Source organism: Marmota marmota, unplaced genomic scaffold (genome assembly GCF_001458135.2).
Source record: "Marmota marmota marmota unplaced genomic scaffold, marMar, whole genome shotgun sequence".
Taxonomy (NCBI): Eukaryota; Metazoa; Chordata; class Mammalia; order Rodentia; family Sciuridae; genus Marmota; species Marmota marmota.
The window spans coordinates 17,690,170-17,713,465 of record NW_026000196.1 but is presented as its reverse complement, the minus strand read 5'-3'; the positions used below and the strand labels follow the sequence as shown (position 1 = coordinate 17,713,465).

The following is a 23,296-nucleotide window of genomic DNA, read 5'->3' as shown; positions in this document are numbered from 1 at the left end:
CTTTGCTTCTAATGGTTTATGGGTCTTCAGAATTAAAAAATCATTTTGCTTGATGATGCACAATTGGAAGGCAACACAAGATACTCTGGGCATAGCTGAATGAATGGAATTGAAAGAGCACCTCTTAGCACTTAGTCAACGGGCTGAGCACTTTCTCAGGGCACTTTAACAGGGCTAGCTAGGGGTCGAGGTTTTAGTCCCCTGCCAATACAGAACATTCACAAATTGCCTCAGTCTTTTCCAGTGTGATTTGTACAGTGAACTGTTGCTTAAGAATCACAGAGCTCTTCAGAAGATAACAAACTTAGGGAATGTGCCATGGTCTTCAAGAAATACAAAACTGAATGCTATTTACTAGTGGCATACAGAAAGTTGTGAGATCAAGTAGCATCATTTACTGGGACCCTTTATTTTGATTATCTAAGATTTAAAAGACCTCATGTAGTGAAAGAAGAGCCAATAATATAGGACAGACAATCATCTTTGTATGTTGGGAGTCCACATCAACTCCAGCCTAAATTTCAGTCTTCAGCAGTTAAGCTGGTAAAAAATCTAACATCAAAATTTGTGAAGCATCACTCACTCCACTTAATGGAACAGTTATATTAAGTTACATAAATATAGGCAGATGATACAAACCCATCTTCTTTCTTCTTGACTACCCATTACACAGGATGTGGAAAATATTCCTGTTATCAAGCAGATAATCTGTTTTATCAATAGCAAGTAAACCATTTTTATAAACTGTCTTTCAGCTGAGAAAACAATGCACTCCTTACATCATACTGGAAAAGGAATGACCTCAAGATTTCCAAGCAACACAGCTATTTTTCAAATCCTAACTCCCATGCTGATCATTAGAAATAATTTCAAATGTCCCATTCTTGGCCTTCATGGGTGCCAAACCCTGGACAAGTATGCATCAAGGTTATAACTCCAAAACAGCCCCTTTCTGCACAGGGTGCTAAGCAGTCTGTCCTCCCTTTCTCTTCGCACACCATCATTTATATGAGTTTCAGGTCTCTCCTGAATCAAGCTGTGCTTATGTCATAGGGAGGAAGTGAGAAATCCAAGTTATTTTGCTTCAAGCTCCTGCCGGCTAATAAACTACCTCAGATGCACTGTGACTACATTTACTGTACTGTGTTTAGAAAGCTGTGGTCTGAACTCCGTCTTTGGTCAAGGTGTACGTGCATGAGGCTGGTGATGAATATGACCCAAGAAGGCTCAGCACTGTATCCAACACACCCAACAACTTTGTTGGTTGGTATTTGCAGAATGCATTTTTAAAACATAAATTTAGCAGAAGGGTAGAAATTGGTTTATCCAATGCTGATGTAAAGTGGTACTGTTTTCTATATCACATCCTTACTTAGTCCCAGCAATCTAAAATGTTGATGAATGATAGATGAATTTTTGTTTTTCACTAAGTAGCTAGAAATATTAAAAAGCTAAGGCAGACCAGAAATAAAACACAATTCCAATATCTTTTTTAAACCATATTTAAGTTTTTTTTAATTCAAATTGACCCAAAGCAAAACTTACATTACAAAGGAAGAACAAAATACATTATGATATAACACACTGGGAGTTAACATGAAAGCTAAATTTGCAGGCAAACAGCCTCATCCCAATCACTTCCTGGGCTAATGAGCAATTCTGCAGGGAAGTTAGAATCTCAGCTTCGCATGGTCCACTCTGGTAATTAAGCTACACATTCTCATCTCTCAGGGTGTGCATCTGACAAGTCATGCTAGACTCCCTCCTGCTCCAGATGTGTACTCTTGCCACTGCCAGAACACTGAATTCTCTAGTGGAAATGTTGTTCCAAGCATGACTGATAATGAATTAAAAAACAAAACAGTCAAGTCCTCCAAACTAACAAGCATGGATTATTCTGTAGTAAATAGTTTAGAAATGTGGGAATTAAATAATCTAAAAACACTCTTACTCTTCTGCACATTTATAAACACAAATATTTACAAAAAAAAAAAGCAAACGTCTTTTCAAAAAATGAGGTTTGCGGTTCATTAATGATCATAAATCTTTTATGAGCTGGTTTCTTTGGTGTACCTGCCAAATATATTCTTATAAAGATTGAGTGGTTAAGTTTCAATAATAAATTTCAAAAGAAACAAAGAATCAACGACAAATTTGATAATATGCTGAACATTTTAATCAGGATTCTGAAAAACTAATCAGTTGATTTTCTGAAAATACCTGTTTTCTCTACTCAATGCTTCTCTGGCAAGCAAATTCGAATGCAGATCTGTATGTTCACTGCTATATTCTACTATTACCAATTGCAAGAAATTTTAGTTATTGTTAAATATGATATGTGATTGGGACTTTATTGAAAACAAACATAAAATATTCTTTTGAAGCTTTCAGATAAATCAAACCTCAAACAATAAATAATGCAATTATACACTTCTTCATTAAATAGAATTTTCAATTCCAGGAAGAGTTCCCATAATTTTTTTCTGAAGTCACAGCAGCAAGACAGAACAAAGAATTCACCTAATCTGATCTTTTTCCTTGGAATTCCCTGGCTCAAACTCAGTGGCTAACTTAGTTTGGAAATCTTTGAGTCGCTGGGGAAAGAATATCCTTTTAAACTAACTGAATAAATTAATATACATATGTGGATATAAGCACTGGGTAAATGAAATATTAACATCACCACTCAGAGTGCAGGACCCTAGGCACCCTCCTGCATCCTCATCTCCCTGGGCTTGGGGTTTTAAGAGAAGCAACACCCAATTCATTTCTGGCCACATGTGTCCCTAATGCTGCTTCTACATATCAGATCTGACCTGGGGTGGTTTAAAGAATGAGAATACATCTCAGCAACTGTCTTCACAAGGGACTTACTCTGACTTTCTGGGGATAATGTTTTGGAGAATATTTTTAAGAGGCAAACATCTGACTACCCACTTCTATCCATCAGGCTCTGCCAGCTACAGTTGGGGATGGTTAACAGAACTGGTCTCTTGCTGACTAGGTGTCTGTAAGAGTCTACAGTCCGCATAAGTGCTTCCCCTAATAATCCTTTTCCCGAAGCTGCACTTTCTTCAGAAACCTGCACATGGCTTAGGCATATCAGATTCTCTAATGCCAGGACTACTCGCTAGCCAAGAGAGCAAACTTTGTGCCTGAGAAACTAGCACTGCTGGCTCTGAAAAAGGCAAAGCCAGCGTCATCTCCTGGCTCGGCTTAGTTATACTTCTAGGTGAAAGAGTTTTTATGACTCATAAGTAGAAATTCAGACAAGAAAAGAGAAGCCCTTCATCTTGTAAACTTCTGATAACCAATTTATTAATACCATATAAATATTGTGGCATTTCCCAAATCACTAAAAATGATACTGGGACATTTGAGGTGCTTCTGAAACTAACATGATAATGAATGAATGAAGCACACAACACGTCGGCCAGGACATCATAGATACCTAGTGCCTCTGGGCTATTTTCCATTGTCAGACACTTTATCATATCTGTGTTTACACTGCACATAAAAGACCAATCAACCCAGAAGAGAAAATAACAATCCTGAAGAGCTTCACTGTACAGAACCTTAAAATAGACCGGAAATGTTTAATTAGCATATTAGGAATTAGCCAGACTTGCAAATATGCACCCATTAGAGATTTTACCTTTAAAAAATATATCTATATCTATATAGATGTAGACATAAATTTAAAACTGGGAAGAAAAAAACCCACTATGAAACGACCCCAAATTATTTAACCATTAAAGGCAAATGGTTTAACAATAGTTTGGGCTATTTTTAGGAAATACTCTACCACCAGGATATGAAATTTGCTGCTTAAAGTGAAGTAAAAGATAAAGCTTAAAATAGAAATTGTAACTGACACACTATGGGTCTGCTATGAAAATTAAAGTGGTGGTTCCTGTTCTCCCGGGCATGTCAAAGCCGGCCGTGGAATGATGAACAGCAAGTAAAATAATGGATAGAATACACCAGAAAGAGTATTGCACTGGAGGCACTGTTTTAAAAACAGAATACACTGGCTTTATAAAGTTATTTTCTATCTCATTAATTTTTTTTTTTTTTAAAGCACAATTCAACTAGAGAGAGAGAGGTTGAGACAGAGTGTCTCATGGTAGTGTCCTATCGTTGTTAAAAAATAAGTTAAAAACGAGCACACCAAAAGGAAAGCCGAGGTACTGGATTTTTGTCATTTGAAAGCTACATTAATTAGGAAAAAAAGAGAACAGTTTGAAACAGCCAATTTATACTCATTAAAAATGAATGAGGTGACAGCATTATTTAAAAAAAAAATTTAGGGCATTTTCCAGTATAACCCAGGACCCCCCTGGGTGAAACTGTGCCTCAAACTTCGACAAGTGTGCTGCTGGTTTCTGGTACCATGCTTGCCAATGAAACTATAAATTTGGAAAGGGTAAACTCTCCACTTCAAACCTGCTTGTGTCATTTAGGAAAGACAAATTTTTCTAAATGCAATGTTGTATAGAAAGCTTGGACCTCTTAAACTTGGACCAAGAAACCAAATTAAGACTTTCAAGCATGTGGTGTATGTTTATATATATATATATATATATATGTATATATATAAAAATCCCTCCCCTACAATGAAAACCAACCAAATAAACAAAAAACCTAAAAGTGTATACCTGCTTTCTGACTTCACAGAAAATCAGAAATTGCATAGGATATACTTTGTGCAAGGCAAAAAGCCTTTTAAGTATCTGGAATATAACTCCTAATCTTGCTCACAGTTCTGATATATCAGATATCATCAAATTTGTGTTTTAAGTAGTCTTTCATGACCTTGGCAATTGGTAGTTCATCAAGTAGCTTTAGGTTTTGAAGGCCTATACACTGTCGAATTTTAATTCGGCACAGGTCCTGCAAGTTTCGGGGCTGTCCTAAAAAGACAGAAAAAAGAAAATGTTACTTTGTTATCAAGCACAATATTTAAGATGGGCTTTGAGATTTTGAAAAGAACTGTTTATTTCACTGGGAGTGCTCTCTATGGATTTTAAACACCATGGATCAGAAAGGCACTGACTAAATGACATGTCCGTGTGAAGTCTCAGATAGTTCTTGTCACAATCCTCTACAATATGGTAGAAATTTCCATTTCCATTTTACAAATAAGGATACTCTGTATCAGAGATTTAAGTAAATTGTTCAATGTCAGACAACCTTAGATTGAGACTAAAAAACCAGTTCTGAGTCTAAGCCTGGTCTTTCTATCACAAATCAAGAGAACTCTGGTTCTTGTCCTGATGAGGCCTCTAATTTGTAGACAAGCCTCTGAGAGCAAACTGTTTCTCTGGGCCAGAGACACTATCTGAAGAATACGCACTCAATGAGATACTCTCTTCCTCAAGCCCTTTCAACTCTGGGTCTAGGATGCTGGAGCCTTGATGCCTCTCAATCTCTGTGGAACTTTCTAAAGGACATCTGCCCACTTGTTCACTGTCATTCTAGACAGAGAAGAACCCTGGTTGTGAGGATGAGGGCTGAGAGGTGCAGCAGGCAGGGAGTGTGAACAGGCCCCTCCAGCTCATCTGAATCTATGTTGCTTCACACCTCATACCCTAACCACCTGCCAATAACTCCTGCTTATCACCCAACTCAAACGAAACAAAGTAAAATCCAATTTATTCCACTTTTGAATACATTCCCAAATCATATAGATGGCCACAAACACAAGCGAAAAAATTTGTTTAACAGTGCTTCAACATATTTGGAGTCATGTACATTCTGCTTTCCTATTAAATGGTAATGATAATAAAAGCTAAAATATTAACTGCTTACTCTGTGCCATGTATTGTTATAAGTTCTTGACATGTATTAACTCCTTTAATCCTTTTATGAGGGAAGTACTTTGATCATCATCCCCATTTTACTGACAGTCTCAGAGAGATTAAGTAACATGGGTATGTATGGTCAGGTAGATGCTGTATTTCAGTGGTTCTTGAACTTTTTGTCTCAAATCTCCTTTACACTTTTAAAAATGATTGAGGACCCAAAAGAACTTTGATGTGGGTTATTTCTATGGATAATTACCATATGAGAAGTTAAAACAAATTTTAGAGATATTTATTAATTCATTTAAAAGTAATGGCTCAAAAACTAAAAAGAAATTGTGAGAGGAATGGCATTCTTTCACATTTCTGGAATGTTTTTTAATATCTGGCTTAAAAGTGGACAGCTGAATTTTCACATATGCGTCTGTTAATTGTACCATCTAGTCTGTGGAAAACTTCACTTATACTCAGGAGAGAAGATATATGAAAGGCTAATAATGTCTTAATATTATTATGGAAATCATTTTGACCTCATAGATACCCTGAAAGGGACCAGGGGACTGTAAGACTCCTCAGGCCACATGTGCAGAAACACTGCTATTCTTAGTAACCCGTTACTTGAATTATACTTGTTTATAGTGATCACCATTACTCAAATAATTCTTCACGAGTGAAAAAGGCTCCCAGTCCTCAAACTCAGACGACTATTCTAGAAGGCTTGGGTGAATGCTGCTTTCCAAGAGCATAGTGAACATGTGCATTCTTGGCAGAGTCACAGCAGAAGCAACTGCTGCCTTGGAAATGCCTCAACTTGGGGTATGTGTAACCACAGATGTCTGTAGAAGGATTCATGCAGGATGTGACCTATACACTCAAGGGGTCTCTGGACAAGATTGAATCTTCTCCATCTTCCAGATCTTTGCCAAAACAGCATTTCATCGGGAGACTAGATCATGCTCCCTATGGAAACCCTTAGGGCTCCCCTCCTTTATAACAGGCTGTAATTTTACCTTTCCATGTTTGGGTCTTACATATTAATGCCCATCTTTCTCACCATATGACATATGTCATGAAGCCAGGACCATGTCCAATACCATTTGCCAATGTAAACCCAAGGCCTGACACAGTACTCAACAAATATTAGCTGGAATAAATGAATACTTAATAGGCTTTCCTTTAAAGTATAAAACAGTCAATATGTGGTGAAACATGCCTATAACAGCAAGTCATTTCCTAACCTGTTTTGAATTATTTTTCATCACCACTCACGGGCTACCTTGGGGAAGAGAATGAATTATCACTGTCATTTTTCAACAAATGCTTTTGTATTTGACCTGAAAATGCAAATCTGAATATGAATTAGATATGATTCTTCTTCTTTTTAAATAAAGAATCCAATTTTCCTGTTGGGTGTGGTGGCCCATGCCTGTAATCCCAGTGACTCTGGAGGCTGAGGCAGGAGAATCCAAGTTTGAGGTTAGCTTTAGCAAGACTCCATCTCAAAATGCAAAATAAAAAGGGTTGGGGAATGTAGCTCAGTGGTAGAACACCCTTGGGTTCAATCCCCAGTACTAAAGGAGAGAGAGAGAGAGAGGGACGGGGGTGGGGGATAGTTGATTTTTCTAATAGATGGTTGGTTCTTTTCAAGTATCATTTAAGCTGACATACATAAGTATACATTCATATAGAAAACATATCATCAACAAAGTGGAAAAAAACAAAATTCCTGGAATTTTGCTTAGCTCTATCCCTTAGAAAGGACTGGGAAAAAAGGTTATGTAATGGGGGTTCGTCTTAAATCGTGTTTGTGATAGACTGTCCTCCCCAAAGATGACTACAATTTCTCCTCTCCCTCATATTTTGTGTAATGTGGCTGGATACTCTTATCACTGACTGGGAAAGACTCAGGCATAGATAACAGAGAATGGTAGTATTTTTATCATCATTACACTCTGCAATACTACTACTACCCTTAGTATTTAGTGATTTCTCCTACCATTTTGTGGTTTAAAACAATTATTATCCCTTCTCTGTTCCATGCAGTGTTTTGGCCTCCCCGCTTGCAAAATGGCTCACTCAGATGGCTGGTGCGTTGGTACTAGAGGTCGGCTAGGAGCTCAGTCAGACTGTCCAGATCCAAATATATCAGAACGCTGTTAATGGACATTTTAGGCCTAAATACATGGGAACACTTTGCTCAATTTGGTGGTGTTTCTTCTCCTTCAAGCAGTTATCTGGTATGTTTGGGGAGAATATGATCTTTATTTTCTCAAGCCTGTGTAACTCCTATCTTTAATGATAGTGATATATCAGAGTCAGACTGCCTGGGTCTGACTTCTGGCCCTGCGTCTGCATGATCTTGACCAAGGTATTTCTGCCTCAGTATCCTCAAAATAACTGCATCTATCTCAAGGGCTTTATAAGCATTAAAAAAGTTAATTTTGAAAAAGTGCTAAGAAGAGTGCCAAACACAAGGGGATTATTTGGTCAATGGGTTTTTAAATATTTGTAAAGATAAGGTTTGCTTCTCATTCCCAGAAAAAAACAGAAAGGCAACCTCTTTGGAAGGGAGAATCTTCATCTTTTTGATGTTAAAATAGTAAGAAAACTAATTAGTATAACCATTAAGGAGCAACTAGTTATTGGGAACAATTTATTACTCAGAAATAGTCCTGGGAAAATTGATGGAAACTGTATTCTGGAAATCACTGCATGACTTTTTTCTCTTTTTTTAACTTTTTTAGTTGTAGATGGATACAATACCTTTATTTTATTTATTTATGTGGTGCTGAGGATTGAACCCAGTGCCCCATGCATGCGAGGCAAGTGCTGGTACTACCACTGAGCCACAACCCCAGCCCACTGCATGACTTTTAACTATATAAAAAGATATGATGAAATGAGGGATGTATTTATAGGTTCTGCACTTATATATAAATACTAACTCATCTTGTCATACTAGCATTGTTGATTTAACAGGGGGCTAAATAATAAAGAGTAATAAGGACTACTCATTGTAATTGTTGTTATTCCTAAACTATTCCAGGAGTCTTCAGGAATAATATTTTAGGAATAGATTATGATTAAAACAAAAATACTTAATTCTTGTCAACAGAACACGTAAGAGTATTTACTGGGCACCTACTATATACTAAACAATGCACTGTACCAAAGATTAAAGGGGCAGGGGAAAGACAGAATAGTAGAGGAAGAGAAAGAATGAAGAGAATGAAGGCAAAAACATAAAGACAGATGTGCACATCATTTTCTAGGCTTTTTGAAAAGTAGCTCCCACTAAATAACAACTGTTTAGTCCATGGGAATATAAGAGGGGAAAACGTGAGAGAAACCTCTCAAAAAGGGTAAAAATAAGAAATTATAAATGCTTTGGGGGATGCAGAAAAATTCCAAGGTATTCAGACTAACCAACTACAGTGGAATTACATAATAGTTCAAAGGGTTATTAGTCTTTCCATTTGGTAAAGAAGCCCATCATTACTAGTAATTGGGCTGGTATAAAATAGGAAATCAGCTTTTAAAGGGTCCAGTTTAGTATAAATTACAAAACAAGAACCAGCTACCTCCTTTGACAGCACCATTACTATATTTGTGATAGATAAATCTATTTATTTGGATAAAAATATCTGGATTCATACAGGTAGACAGAGAGACAAAATATTTTAAATACCCAAGTGGACAACATTAAAGCAAAACAGATCCCAGGTTTTTCTTTGGGGGCTGGGGAGACTGGAGGAAGAGAGGAGTGTGTAAAGAAATAAAGGGAAAGATTTAGCCTCCTCTGGTTTGCACGATCTGTCACTCCTTCAGGAATCTCTCCATCTTAGGTCAAAATCTGGAATGGTCTCCCAATACATATCTCTGTGTTTTATCTCTACTTCCCATTTTTAAAACCCTACTATAAACACATGTTCTCCCTTTGTTCTTGCTTCTGAATTCCCTTCACTATGGGGCAGTATGAAATGTGCTACACAAATTTTACTTTATAGGGCCAAGGCAGTTTCTAGTTCTCTTAAAAAAAATTATGGCATAGTCTCTTAGAGTCCAAATGTATCCACTTATCAGTCTTCTGACATTTGCCTATTGGTTACATTTTTTCCATAGACAAATGAGCTTTGAATTTTAACTTCCTTTGGTACTCCATCACAAAAAACCATACATGGCTTACTAACAAATGACAAGAAATCTTTAGATGCTAACATTAAAAATAGAAAGTAATAAAAGTACTGTGAAAAAGTGCAAAATAAGATTTTCTGTATCTTTAAATTTTAAATTGTGATAAAATTGACTTATAACTATGTGCTACTGATTGCTAATTTCTAAATTTTAGAATCTAGAAATGATTATTAATTTTTTAATAATTAAGAATGGAAAATCTATTTAGATTATGATATAGATACCTGACAAAAATCCATAATTCATTAGAAAAAGAAATAATAAAAAATAACCTTAGTTAAAATGTGTTACACAATGTCTCCAAATAGTTACACTATATAATATTGTTTTAAAATGAATCATCCTACCAAAAAAAAAAATTAAAGCAGCATTGGAAAGGACAGTAAGTAAGGGGAGTAGATGTCAGTGGCATTTTGCATGATCACATACCTACTGCTGTACTGATTCAGCTTAGAAAGTCTCAGTCCATTTCCTTTTCTTAAAATTAAAAAAGAGAAGCCATGATTTTTACTGGTCCTGTGTGTGTGTGTGTGTGTGTGTGTGTGTATATTTTATTTTTTCTTTTGCAGTGTTAGTGATTGAATGCAGGGCCTTGTGCATGCTAATCAAGCTACTCCATCATTGTGCTATAGCCCTGGCTCTGAAGTTTTGTGTGTATGTGTGTGTGTGTGAGTGTTTTTTCCCCTCCTTTTTTTAAGTTTGAAATCTTGTATTTTACTTTTGCAAACATAGTACTTTTGTTTTTGCACAAACATAGTACTTGACTATTGCTGAAATATAAACAAAAACATATTTCTGGTTATTGTGATATTTATAAAATAGTATTTTTAAACATCTGTGATTGAAGTTCCAGAAAGTTACTAGCTTAAGTAGTTGACAGATTGTCTCCTGCGAAACAGTTTACACAACTCAGTTCCCATCCACTTAATCTTTTTCTTTTGGAAATATGAGCCATTCAGTTTCCTAAAACATACAAATAAAAATCCAACCCAGTCCTACCTTCTACACACCGCTGAAACATACTGATGGCTGCTTCCAGTCTTTGAGCAGTGTCTTCCAGAACACAGATCACACTGCCTCAGTTCAGACTCCCTTGGATTTAAACACAAACCCAAATAGCATACTCTCTGCCCTAAGAATAATTTAGACCAGAGCTTGCTATAGAAATAAAAAGATGCTGTGTGAAAGAAAGTAAGCTGGGAAAGTTAAGCTGCTGAACTAGCAAACAAAGTTAAATGGTTTATTTACTCAGGGGCTTGGCACTTTTTACACATTACCATGCATGGCAAATCTCTGTAACTGGCCTCTGGGATCCAATGTACCAGTCTTTTCAGCTGATGAGAATCATGAATCTGTTTTACATCACAGTATCTGTAGGGCCACAGTTTTATAAACAAATTTCAGGAATCACCAATCTCAACATAACCTACGTAGTAAATGTGATAGCATGGGGCAAGCAATAATTTTTTAAAACTTCACATAACCCACAAATTTTAACTTAATAGAAATACAATAGAGATTCATCAAATTCCAAAATACTAGGCTAAAAGGACACCCTTTAAAAATCTCAATGTAGAAATTACACATCACTGTGTGTTGACTTTTTAGTTTAAGGACCTCTTTGTACCTTTAAAATGGTAGGACCTTAAAGAATTCTTCTTTAATTGAGTTGAATTTATCCATATTTACCACATTTAGAAAATAGAAATTTTAGAAACCTTTATTGATTCACTTACAAGTAACAGTAATAAATTCATCAGTTGAAGTAGAAATAAAGTTTTATGGAAAAATTGAACTGATTTCCAAAACAAAAATGATCCTGAGATAAATGGCATTACTCTCATATTTCTGCAAATCTCTCTCTTTTTAAAAAATACCTTTATTTTATTTATTTATTTGTATATGGTGCTGAGGATCGAACCCAGGGCCTTGCACGTGCTAGGCGAGTGCTCTACCACTGAGCCACACTCCCATCCCCTGTAAATCTCTTTTAATGTGTGACCTCAGAGATCTGCTTCCGCAACTCATCTGTTGTAATATGCTGCCTTGATTGGAGTACCTGGAGAAAACCCTGCCTTACTCAGACATGCAGTTGGAAAAGGAAGGAATATTTTAGTATTTTTTTTCCAGATAACTGTAGATCTTCTATGATACTCTATCAAAACCACACAAGTGATGGCTTCTTCAAGGTTAGCTGAAATACAGAATTTGAAACCAAACTGGTGAACTTTTTGTACTCTTTTAGATTAAAATCCATTTATCTTGCACTTTGGGTCTTTTACCCATGTATGATTCTCGAACAAAGCCTTTACACATTAGAATCTCACAGTGGCAAATACAAACTTCCCCAATTCTCATTTTCAGAGTTCAAATTTCGACTAGCCATCAAGGCTGTCAGTTGTTTTCCTTAAAGTGACCAATGAATTTTATTCATTTTCAAGAAAATGCCTGCTAATAACCCAAGACTAAATCTATAGTTTGGCTGTTAATCTTTCAGGTAAAAATGGTGCTTCCTGAAAAAAACTTCTGGTTCAGCTCAAATGAATTACAGTTACTTTTCCTCAATTCAGTCATCACACTTTGGTACACAGTGAGAACATTTTCCATTTCCATCCCACAGAATATTAAGAAAATATATACACACAAGGGTAATATTTAATAAAATTAATTTTACTGCTTCATCAAAGGTATTCTTAAATGGGACTGGAATACTCTTTACTGAAAGCGCCTGCTGGAAAGATGCAATGACTATTGAGTACGGGTTGGGCCACTGCCTATATCATGCTAACAAGCCAGAGTTTACCCTCCACAGCTTGTCTACCAAATGTCATAAAGTGTAAATGTCATCACTGTGAAAAGGGCAAACAATACTTAATGAAATTAGTTTAGACTTGATGGACACATAAGACAGTCTTGAGGACCTGGAGAAGCCCATTTGGTGAAGAAAAAAAACAAAAAACAGTTCTATATGAAACAAAAATTATTTTTAAATTGCAAGCAGTAGGAAGTCATTGCCTTTAAAAGTGGTTAGTGGCAGCTGGGTACCATAGCCCATGCCTTTAATGCCAGTGACTCAGGAGGCTGAGGCAGGAGGACTGAAAGTTTGAGGCCAGCCTCAGTAACTTAGCAAGACTCTGTGTTAAAATAAAAAAGGGCTAGAGACGTAGCTCAATGGTAGAATGCACCTGGATTCAATCCCCAATACCAAAACAAACAAACAAACAAACAAAAAAACACCCCCCCAAAAAACTTGTTACCAGTAAAAATTTTAAGTGAGGGATCTTAAGGACTATGGTCTGACTTCACCAATTTTCAAAAAAAGAAACTAAGATTCAGAAGTGGAGGGTGAAGGGTAAAAGATCTGCCCTTATTTATTAGGCAAGTCAGACAGGAGCCCATTAGGAGCTCTCTCCCACCCCATCCTGCTGATTTAACAGCACCTCTGACACAGGCACAGTAGAGAGACCTTATTGATATAGGGAGACCCGTGTTTCTGATCCCAGTGGACAAATATTATTCAGTTTAAAGGACCACAGATAGGATGTATTTTTTACATTTTAAGTAAAAATGATAAAAATTTTTACTTCTGGTTTCAGCTCCAACAGGAAAAGAGCCTGGTAGTTGTTACTTCCGTCCTTAAAGAAAAATTTGAACTAAAATTATTGATCTTGGATCAATCAGTAAATTGAGGTTGTAGGGCAAACTTTACCAAACACATGGAGAAATAAACCCCGAGAACCACAGTTGAGCTCTGCTTACCTGTAGTAGGAGCCACTGGAACTGACAGGAACACTTCAATGGCAAGTTTGAGGAACTGTTAGAGGTTGTGTATGAACTAGTGAGGTCATAGTCTTGGGAAGCCCCCTTCTGGTTATGAGTTTTACTTCCAGGAACCCCACCAGGTCCTCAAAGTGAAAAGCCAATAAAGACCCCCTCATGGCTCCTAGGGGGAGGGAAGCCCAAAGTCTAAGGCTGGGGGAACCCAAAACAAGGACCCTGTTGGAATAGGAACCTTCTAGTACCTACAGTTCCAGCAAACATTACACACAGCCTAACTCCTAGGCACAGTAATAAAACACCTTACATTAAAGGCTTATTTACCTCAGTTCCTATTATCCTCTATCATATCTTGCTTCAATAAAAATTTACAAGGCATACTACAGATTAAAGCCATTCTAAAACAGACAAAAGATAGAAAGAGAGCGTCAGAACCAGACTTAACATATGACACAGATATTGCAACTACCAGCCAGGGAATTTAAATTAACTATAATTATTAATATAATTCTTGGTTGTTTTTATTGCTCCTGGGCACAGAGAAGCTACTCCTTCACTTGGCTGCTTTCTGGAGGAGGCCACCAGTCAAGTTGCAGCCATGGAAGAAGGTGGGAGTCTCTGAAGTCTGACTGTTGGATAGCTCAGTCTGTAGGTAGACCGTGACAGGAAACTTTTGTGGCTTCTCCCTCCACTCATTATAAATGTGATACCAGAAGACCTTACTTTATGACCAAGCCACCTGATCCACTGTTTTTATACAGAATGTATCAAGAGTTTTTATGGCAAGTTTTTAGTTTTTAAATTCCAGGATTAAGATTTCTGGGGCCTCTTCCAATTTGAATAAGCTGCTTCTAGTCAAAATGGTGCAATAAACAATTAAGATGGCCCTGAAGGAATTAGACACTCTTGCATCCACTCATTTCCCGGCTACTCAGGAGGCCAAGGAAGGAGGATGTTTTGAGCCCAGAAGTTCGGGGCCAGCTTGGCAGCATAGTGAGATTCCATCTCAAAAAAAGAAAAAGGAAAAAAAAAATAATAATAGAAAAGATGGCCTTGGAGAAAGACCACCAAGTGGTATATCTCTGCTATCCTTTTACCTGGGGAGTTTGAGTTCTCAGATTAGAAGCCAACAGCTTGGTGAACAGAGCTCTGGTGCTCAGTGGCATTAGGGCTCAAGCAGCTCACAGATTTGACTTGGGCCCTCTGAACTACCCAACCTTCTTTCCTTCTGGTTTCCAAGAGAGGAAACCCTCAGTGGAGTGCTCTAAAGAGCAGCAGCTACAGTGGCTCCTTCTAGCACCTATAATTTACTGGCAAAATCTATTAGAGCCAAGGAATGCATGGGTGAAGCAGGAACATCAAATCTGCTTTGGGCAGAAACACCACTAGAGAGTCAAAAAGAATGATTTAGGTGGAGGCACTAGAACACAAAGGAAGACTGCAGCCTTAAAAACACAGATGGTCTAACACTTCTGGAAAGTATCCCAAGTTTACTCAGTCCCTGCCCCTTTGTGTGCTCAACCAGTCAATCCCCCCAGCAGTTACTGAGGACGTACTAGGTGCAAGTTCCTGTTGATGCTTATTGTTGCCCCTCATATTAAGTACATGCTCAGCAGGTCCCTCCCAGCCACCTGGCTGCATGACTCTACGCACAGATTCTACAGGGCTGAAAATAGGCAGCTGGGCTAGAATAAGAATCTATTGGTAGTAAGTCAGTCCTTGCTGTTTATCTATCCTCACTTTATTAAACTCTATTTTGAAAAATGCTTATACAGCATTTAAAATGTGTCAGGCACTGTTTTAGGTACATTATAAATATTAATTTATTTAATCTTCATAACAAGCCTGTAGCGTAGATATTATCATCACCTTTATTTTGAGATAAGGACACTGAGGCACAGAGAGGTTAGATAATCCTGCCTAAGGTCACAGCTAAGTGTAGAATTAGAATTGGAACTCAGCAGCCTATCTCTAGTCTATGCCTCTGCTGAGCAAAATATTTAACAAAAGGGGCTTAGACATTTAGTAAGTAAGTATCAGGCATTTTTGAGGGCAGCCATACTACTTTAACCAAGATTCTTCAGTGCAAAAGTTAAAAGGATATAACGACAAAAAGATGCAAGCTACCAGTGGCTGCAGCACCACATACACCACATCTTCATTCTTTGGCTACTTCTGTGTGCCTCAAAAGCTTTCTGCAAGGGAACATATGCCAGATAGCCCCATACCTCTCCAAGGCCAGGCTGAATGGTGCAGACCAACAGGGAGTCATCAGTGCTCATGGCCATTTAAATTTATCCTAATGACAAGTAAATAAAATTTAAAAATTAGTCCCCTTAGTGGCATTAGCTGTATAACAAGTGCTCAACAGTCACAGGGAGGCCAATGGGTACCATAATGGACAGCACCGAGAGAACATTTCTATTATTACAGAAAGTTCTCCTGGCTGCACTGAGTTAGACCTGTGATTTCTTTTTAAGCTTTAGTCTGAATATATTTAATCATAATAAGTTAATCTTCTTCCCCACTAGAAATACACAAAATTATATTTCATTTCTTAAAAGCAAATTTTTACTCTCAAGTTCAGTTTTAAGGGTTGGAGTGGATTGTTTACAAGCAAGTCAACTGAAATTTCTTACCCGTGTACCTAGGATGTTAATGTCTTTCTACAATCATGAGTGAAAGTTCAAAATCAGTGAGGCAAAAGGCATTCATTAGAAAGTACAGCAGGCAGCAAAATCAATTTTGTTTATAGACTTAACTTCATGTGTTGGATGTTAACCTTGGGGACGTGTAACTTGACTGGTCACAAGGAAGCTGGACAAGAGAAGGAATCGAAGTCTACACAATCTAACAGTCCATCAGAAAACAACTCAGATGCATATGCTACTACATAAAGTAGATATTTCCAAATGCTTAAAAAAAATGCCATAAACAAGTCAGACTAATGGAAGCTGTGTATCTCAGGGACAATAGTGCCTAATTTCCCACTGATAGTTTTTTCCTACAACAATTTCTAGTATCTTTAGCCTCCATTACGAGGGGACATAAATAAATAATACTGCCATTCCATTTCATGTGGGTTCACTTGAATAGAAAAGCCACAATTAAAACATGAATAACTTAACAATAAATTACAAATTCTAGAACACTCCCATAACTAAGGAATCTAAAATCCAAATTCTCCATTTTCCCAATCTGAAAACTACAGAATTCTAGAAAGACGATCCCTTTGGCTGTAGGAACTGGCTTGTTCTAACACAGATCTTTATTTTGAAAATTCTCCTCCCTGTCCTTTCCTCCATTTCTTTTCCCATCCTTACTATCTACCCTGTTATTTTTATTAACACAACTGAACTCAGAACTTTAAAAATTTTTTTGGATGAATGAGGCATTATTTAGCAAGCAGGGCTTATAGGAACGATTAATGTCTAGTTATTTAATGTTATAAAAACACCTTGAGCTTCTCAAGAGATGCAAATTGTTTTAAAAGATGCAATAATATAGTAATAATTATATTACATACTTGTGACTTCTTGTAAGAAATCCAAACACGGTCGACTACTTCCCGAAATACTTATTGAAACAGCCAGTGGGGTCTGACCTTCATAGTTCCTTGTGTTTGTGTCCGCTCCATAGTTATATAACATCCGTGCACACAGCACATCATCCCGAAGGGCAGACAAGTGTAAAGGAGTCTGTCCATCTTCTAAACGCCCCAAGTTTGTGTCTGCCCCTCTCTGAAGGAACATTCGGCAATAAGAGTGATTACTTTTGATCACAGCATATCGCAACAGGAATCCATTCTGAATGTCGATGTTGGCATTGTGGTCCAGGAGGATTTTTACACAGCTTGACCTCTCACGGATGATGGCGAGCTGAAGCGGTGTTGTACCTTTATCACTGAGTGGGTCGACCTCAGCCTTGAACTCCAGAAGGAGTCGGACAAATGAGTCCCTACCATAGTGAGCGGCCACATGGAGGGGAGTCCAACCATCATTGCTTTTTGCATTAATAATGTCACTCCTGTATTCCGATTCTAACATCAAGCGTGCAATCCGGGCCCGGCCATGCATGGCTGCGTAATGAAGAGCAGTGAAGCCTCCAATTAAGTCTTTAACCGTGGGATCAGCTAGAGTTAAAACCAAAATGAAAATGTTAGCAGAGTCTAAGACAAAACAATGTACTCTCCCATGGCACAGCACTCCAATTCTAGCCAATTCTCGTACAAAATGTGAAGGGATCAAACATTACAAAGAACATCAAGTACTTTCTCCCCTCAGTTTAACTGAAGTCTACTTTCCACGAAAAACAAATTTTAGTAGAAAGTTATCAAGCCTGAGCTAGTGGAAGGAAAAACACATACAAAATGTTTACGCTGATAGATATCAAAAACAGAGTTCAGACCATCATATCCCCTCTTTGCTAATTTAACCAACTCCTTTGGCTACCTTACACCCCTATCTCTGCAGTCTCCATTTTCTCGTTTGTTCTGAATGTTTCATTTTCTCTTGCACTTCTTCTTGGTCCTAAAGAGAAGCATGTGCAGCAACATCTGCTGCTCTGAATTATGGATAATACTCTGGTCTGGCAGACTGTGTTGTTTTAGGGCATATTTGATAAAAAAAATATAATATAAAAACAGTTTTTCTGTGGCCTGTAAAAATTCTAAAGCATGCAAGATGTTAAAGTGATCTTGATAGATCATGTTTCCATAAAATAAAATATGTCTCTGAATTCTTAGTTTTACATGGTCTTAGGAATTCATAAGAATTAAGTACACAGTACGTGAAAAATGGGGAGAAACTCAAGCACTATATAAATGCTATGTGCTAAAACTGTTTTTAAAACCTCTCCTTAATTGACTGATTTCTGGGGGGAAAAGGTACCAGAATTCATCTGCTATGTGACCTTTGAGTCACTTCTGTCACTTGCCCCAGTGTTTTCATTAAGGCAAAGGTCAGTTCTCTGTAGCTTGAATCCCTCTGGTATTCCTGCACAGTGGGCAGAGCAGGTTCAAGATCTGCTTCCTCTAACTCATACAGGCTACTTCCTGGAAGCCAGCAGTTCATTGTAGGATATAAACTGGCCAAACGTAATTACTAGGATTAAATGGGTTTCTTATAAAAGTCATCTTGAATTTTCAGTTTGTTGATAAAAATAATAAAAAAAAACAATAGTGATTTTCACACACACATACACAAAATGCCTCTAAAGTTATGTGATTAAACATTCATAAGTTGTTTAGTAAAATGTAAGATTTAGTTCTAGAATATATTACAATGGATGGATTCTGTTAGAAAAATCTTAAGGCAGAAAATTATATGTTAAAATATGAATAATACTATGGAGAGTGACATTTTCCATTAAGAAGGATTTGCTAACAAAATCTATGAAAAATAATGCTTTTTAGGTAAACCATATCATTTGAATTTCTAAAAACACTTAATCTAAAGTGACAGTATACAATGGTAATGTCATTTTAATCAGTTTAGAGAAAATAAGTGTATCATATCTATGTTGGTTTTACCTAAAAGAAAAACATACAGCATCTATTTACTCTCCCTTCAAACAGGCAGGCAAGAACATTTTAGCAAAGCATTTTGCTGCCATCTACTGGTTATAGTGTGAACATAAACTATTAAGTTTTATTTTGACAGATGATGCTGAGCAAATCTGTTTCACATAACTTTGCTCATCTTAAATAAACTTAAAAAGCAAAGACAGGTATGATATCCAAAAGATTCTCTCCTATTCAAATGTTGCAAGCAATCTTGCCAAAATGTCCTTTTCAATCTATACCTGGCCAGGCAACTGTTTCCTGACCTCTTCAACTGTGAGTAAAATCAAGAATACCTTCTTTCACTTCTCCCACCTTTCATCCACCAGGGGAGCCTTCAAAGGTGTCAGCCAATACCTTATTTGCATCCTATACTCATTCTAAATTAAAACTGTGTTACATGAAATTGCACTTGCATCTTTGATTTCCACTTCAGGTTTGTTTTTTTGTACTGGGGATTGAACCCCCTGGGGTGCTTTACTACTAAGCTACATCCCCCAATCCTTTTTGATTATTTATTTTGAGACAGGGTCTCCCTAAGTTGCCGAGGATCATGCTCAATTGCAGAAACTGGCCTTGAACTTGTGATCCTCCTACCTCAGCCTCCTGAGTTGCTAGGACTGCAGACATACCCCCAAGACTGGTGAGGTCTTTTTTAGGCACTATTCACATGTTGGTGCTATGCTGGGCTAAGAAAAAAAAAACAGATAAACACATGCAACAAAGATCTGCTTAGTCTCATTAATAAAAAAACAAAAACAAAACAAAACAACAACAACAAAAAAGCAATCAAATGAATTAATGGACTACACCCTAGGAATGCATCACCGAAAGAAGCAATGGAGGTAACAATGAATAAAATTTGTACAGTTACTGTTCTCAAGACATTAACAACCAAATCAGAGATCATGAGGCAAATGAAGATGCAAACAAAATTTAATTTCTGGATTAGTATTTGCCAATGCAATAAGATAAGAAAAAGATATCCCATTTAATGGCAATAGAAACTACAGAACACCTAAACATATTCACTAGAAAATATGTAAGGCTCATGCAAAGTACACTACACTATTTCATCTACATTTGCTCAAACATCCCTTGATAAAAAAGAAGCCTTCCCTGAACACTTATATAAACTAGCATTCCCACCAAACCTATTCATCTGTTCCTTTAGCAAACATTTTTTTTTCTTCTCCAGATAGGACCTACTTTAAACAAGCTACAGCATAATCTCAATAAGCCCATTTAAATCTATTGAAAATTTTTAATATATATAAATAAAAACAAGGAAACATTCCTATGATGAATACAGTTTCTTCCTAAGAACTTTGAAGTAAAATTCACTCACTTTAAGTATAGAGATTGATGAGCTATGACAATTACATACAGTCACATAAACAGAAACACAGTTAAAATATAGAACATTTCCATCACCTCAGAAAGTTCTTTCATGTCTCAGTCAACTCCCTGCCCAAACTCTGGCAAACCATTGATGAGGAAAAAATGAAGTTTTGCCTTTCCTGAAATTTCACATAAAAGGAATCATATGTAAACTTTTGTTTGATTTATTTCACCTGGCATAATATCTTGAAATTTATCAAAATTGTTGAATCAACAGTCCATTCCTTGTATTGCTGAATAGTATTTCTATAATATGGATATGCATTTTTTTATCCATTTGTAAGCAGGTGGACATGAGTTATTATCAATGTGAAGCTATTTGAATGATGCTACTGTGTACATTCATGGTAAGTATGTATGTGCATATGTTTTCATTTCTAGGCGAGAACTGCTGGGTCATATGTTCAATGCACATTAATATTATAAGAAATCACCAACTGTTAGTTTCTAAATGGCTATACAGTTTTGCACTTGCAACAGCAATATGTGAGAGCCCCAGTTCCATATCCTGGTATTATCAGTTTTACGTAGAGTTTTAAATCATGGCTTATTTTGCTTTAAATTTACATTTCCATGATAACTAGTGACACTGGGCCTCCTTATACACTTCCTTTTGTGACTTCTTTTTTCACATCATTTAGCCATCTTTATTGGGATGCCTTATTATTGTGTTATAAAAAATCTTTATATATTCTACACATATGATCTTTGTGAGATGTTTTGTAAATATTTTCTTCCAGTCTACCTTTTCTTTCTGGATGTTTTGTAAATATTTTCTTCCGGTCTACTTTTTCATTCTTTGTACTATGATTTGAAGAGTAAACATTTAAAATTTTTATTTAGTCCAATATTTGTGTGTCCTGTTTAAGAAAGCTTTGCCCAATACAATGTCACAAGATATTCTGTTTTCCGTGGAGTGAATCTAAACAAACTTTCTTATGCATGGATGTGGCATGGTGGGTCCCAGCATTGAGTGTATCCACAGGGCACTAATAATTTTTTTAAAAACTAAATGGATTGAAGAGGAATTGATGGAGTAGAGGAAGGGGAGTGAGGGCAGAGAGGGAGCAAGTGCTAGGGACTGAATTGGAGTGGGTCATGTTTCATGCTTTTGTGATGTCGTGGTATGTATCCTGGTATTGTATGTAACTAAAATGAATACATTTTAAGAAAAGATATTCTCTTTTCCTGTAGAAATTCTGAACTTCTAAATTTCTTATGTTTAGGTCAATGATCTACTACTTGTTAACTTTTTTTTTTTTTTTTTTTTGGTACTGGGGATTGAACTCAGGATCACTTGACCACTAAGCCACATTCCCAGCCCTATTTTCTATTTTATTTAGAGACAGGGTCTCACTGGTTGCTTAGTGCCTCCCAGTTGCTGAGGCTGGCTTTGAACTCTTGATCCTCCTGTCTCAGCCTCCAGAGCCTTTGGGATTACAGGAGTTCGCCACCATGCCTGACTAAGACTATACCTCTTCACAATGATTTCCCCTGGCACTGTCAACGAAAATCAATATACCATAAAAATGTAGGTCTATTTCTGAACTCCATTTTATTCTATGATCTAAAAGTCTTTCCATACACAAATACCAGACTGTTTTAACTACTGTAACTTTACAGTAAGTTTTGATAGCAGGTTAAGTACTTCAATCTTCTTTCAAATAATTTGGCTAATATATTTTAGAATCAACTTACCAATTTCTTCAAATAAGCCTGCTGAAATTTTGATTGGAAGGAACTCCAATGAATGTAAAAGTGGCAATATCCTCAAAATGATATAAACAACATGTTTTTCCCAAACCATGCAAATGGAATAGTTCTCCATTTATGTAAGTCTTCTTTAATTTCCCTCAGGAATATTTCAGTGCATGGGTTATATATTTTAAAATTTATCCTACAAATTTAAATTTTTCTTGCTATATATACTCATTCTTTAAATGTTAATTGCTCAGACAGAAAAGTTAAACTGAATTTTATATTGGCCTATAGCTAAATTCATTTCTTAGTTCTAGTACATTTTTGTAGATTTCTCACAATTTTCTGCATGCAAATTATGTTCTCTGTAAATAGACTATTAAACTTTTTCCTTTTAAATTTATTGTTCTTTTATTCCAATGGCTAGAACCCACAATAGAATATTGAATAAAAATGGTAACAGCATATACCCTTGCCTTATTTCTGATCTTAGAGTGAAAATATTCAATAGTTCATCCCTGAGTAGAACACAAACTGTAAGTTTTCACAGACATAATTATGTTAAGTTGCCTTCTTTTGTCTGCTTAAGTCTTTATCAGGAATGAGAATTTTAATACTATCACACACATTTTCTGCATCTATTAACATGTTCATTTTTAAAAATCTTTTATTCTCTTAATATAGTAAATTAGTCACCCTATTGACTTCCACACATTAAACAAACCTTGAATTCCTGACATAAGTACTACTTATTAAATGTATGGAGAAATTTGCCACTATTTTGTCAGTGATTTTAAAAAGTGTTTGTTTAATCCCCAATACTATCAAAAAAGAGACAGAGACAGAAAAGGAGGAGGGGGGG

General features: G+C 36.6%; 1 protein-coding gene across 3 annotated transcripts in view; it reads right to left on the bottom strand.

Moving 5' to 3' along the window:
- Positions 1-2,228: 2,228 nt before the first annotated feature.
- The window catches only part of Asb7 (ankyrin repeat and SOCS box containing 7), a 39,618-nt gene continuing 18,550 nt past the window's right edge, over positions 2,229-23,296 (bottom strand). For 2 of the 3 annotated variants that reach the window (XM_015493129.2, XM_048790364.1), the window contains 2 exons: positions 17,302-17,907; positions 2,229-4,913 (listed from right to left, as the gene is read on the bottom strand). In XM_015493129.2, the coding sequence (XP_015348615.1) occupies positions 4,774-4,913; positions 17,302-17,907 (746 nt within the window). In that variant the 3' untranslated portion in view covers positions 2,229-4,773. Of the gene's footprint in view, positions 4,914-7,290; positions 16,075-17,301; positions 17,908-23,296 lie in introns of those variants that run through there. The other variant, XM_048790363.1, reaches the window with a different exon arrangement.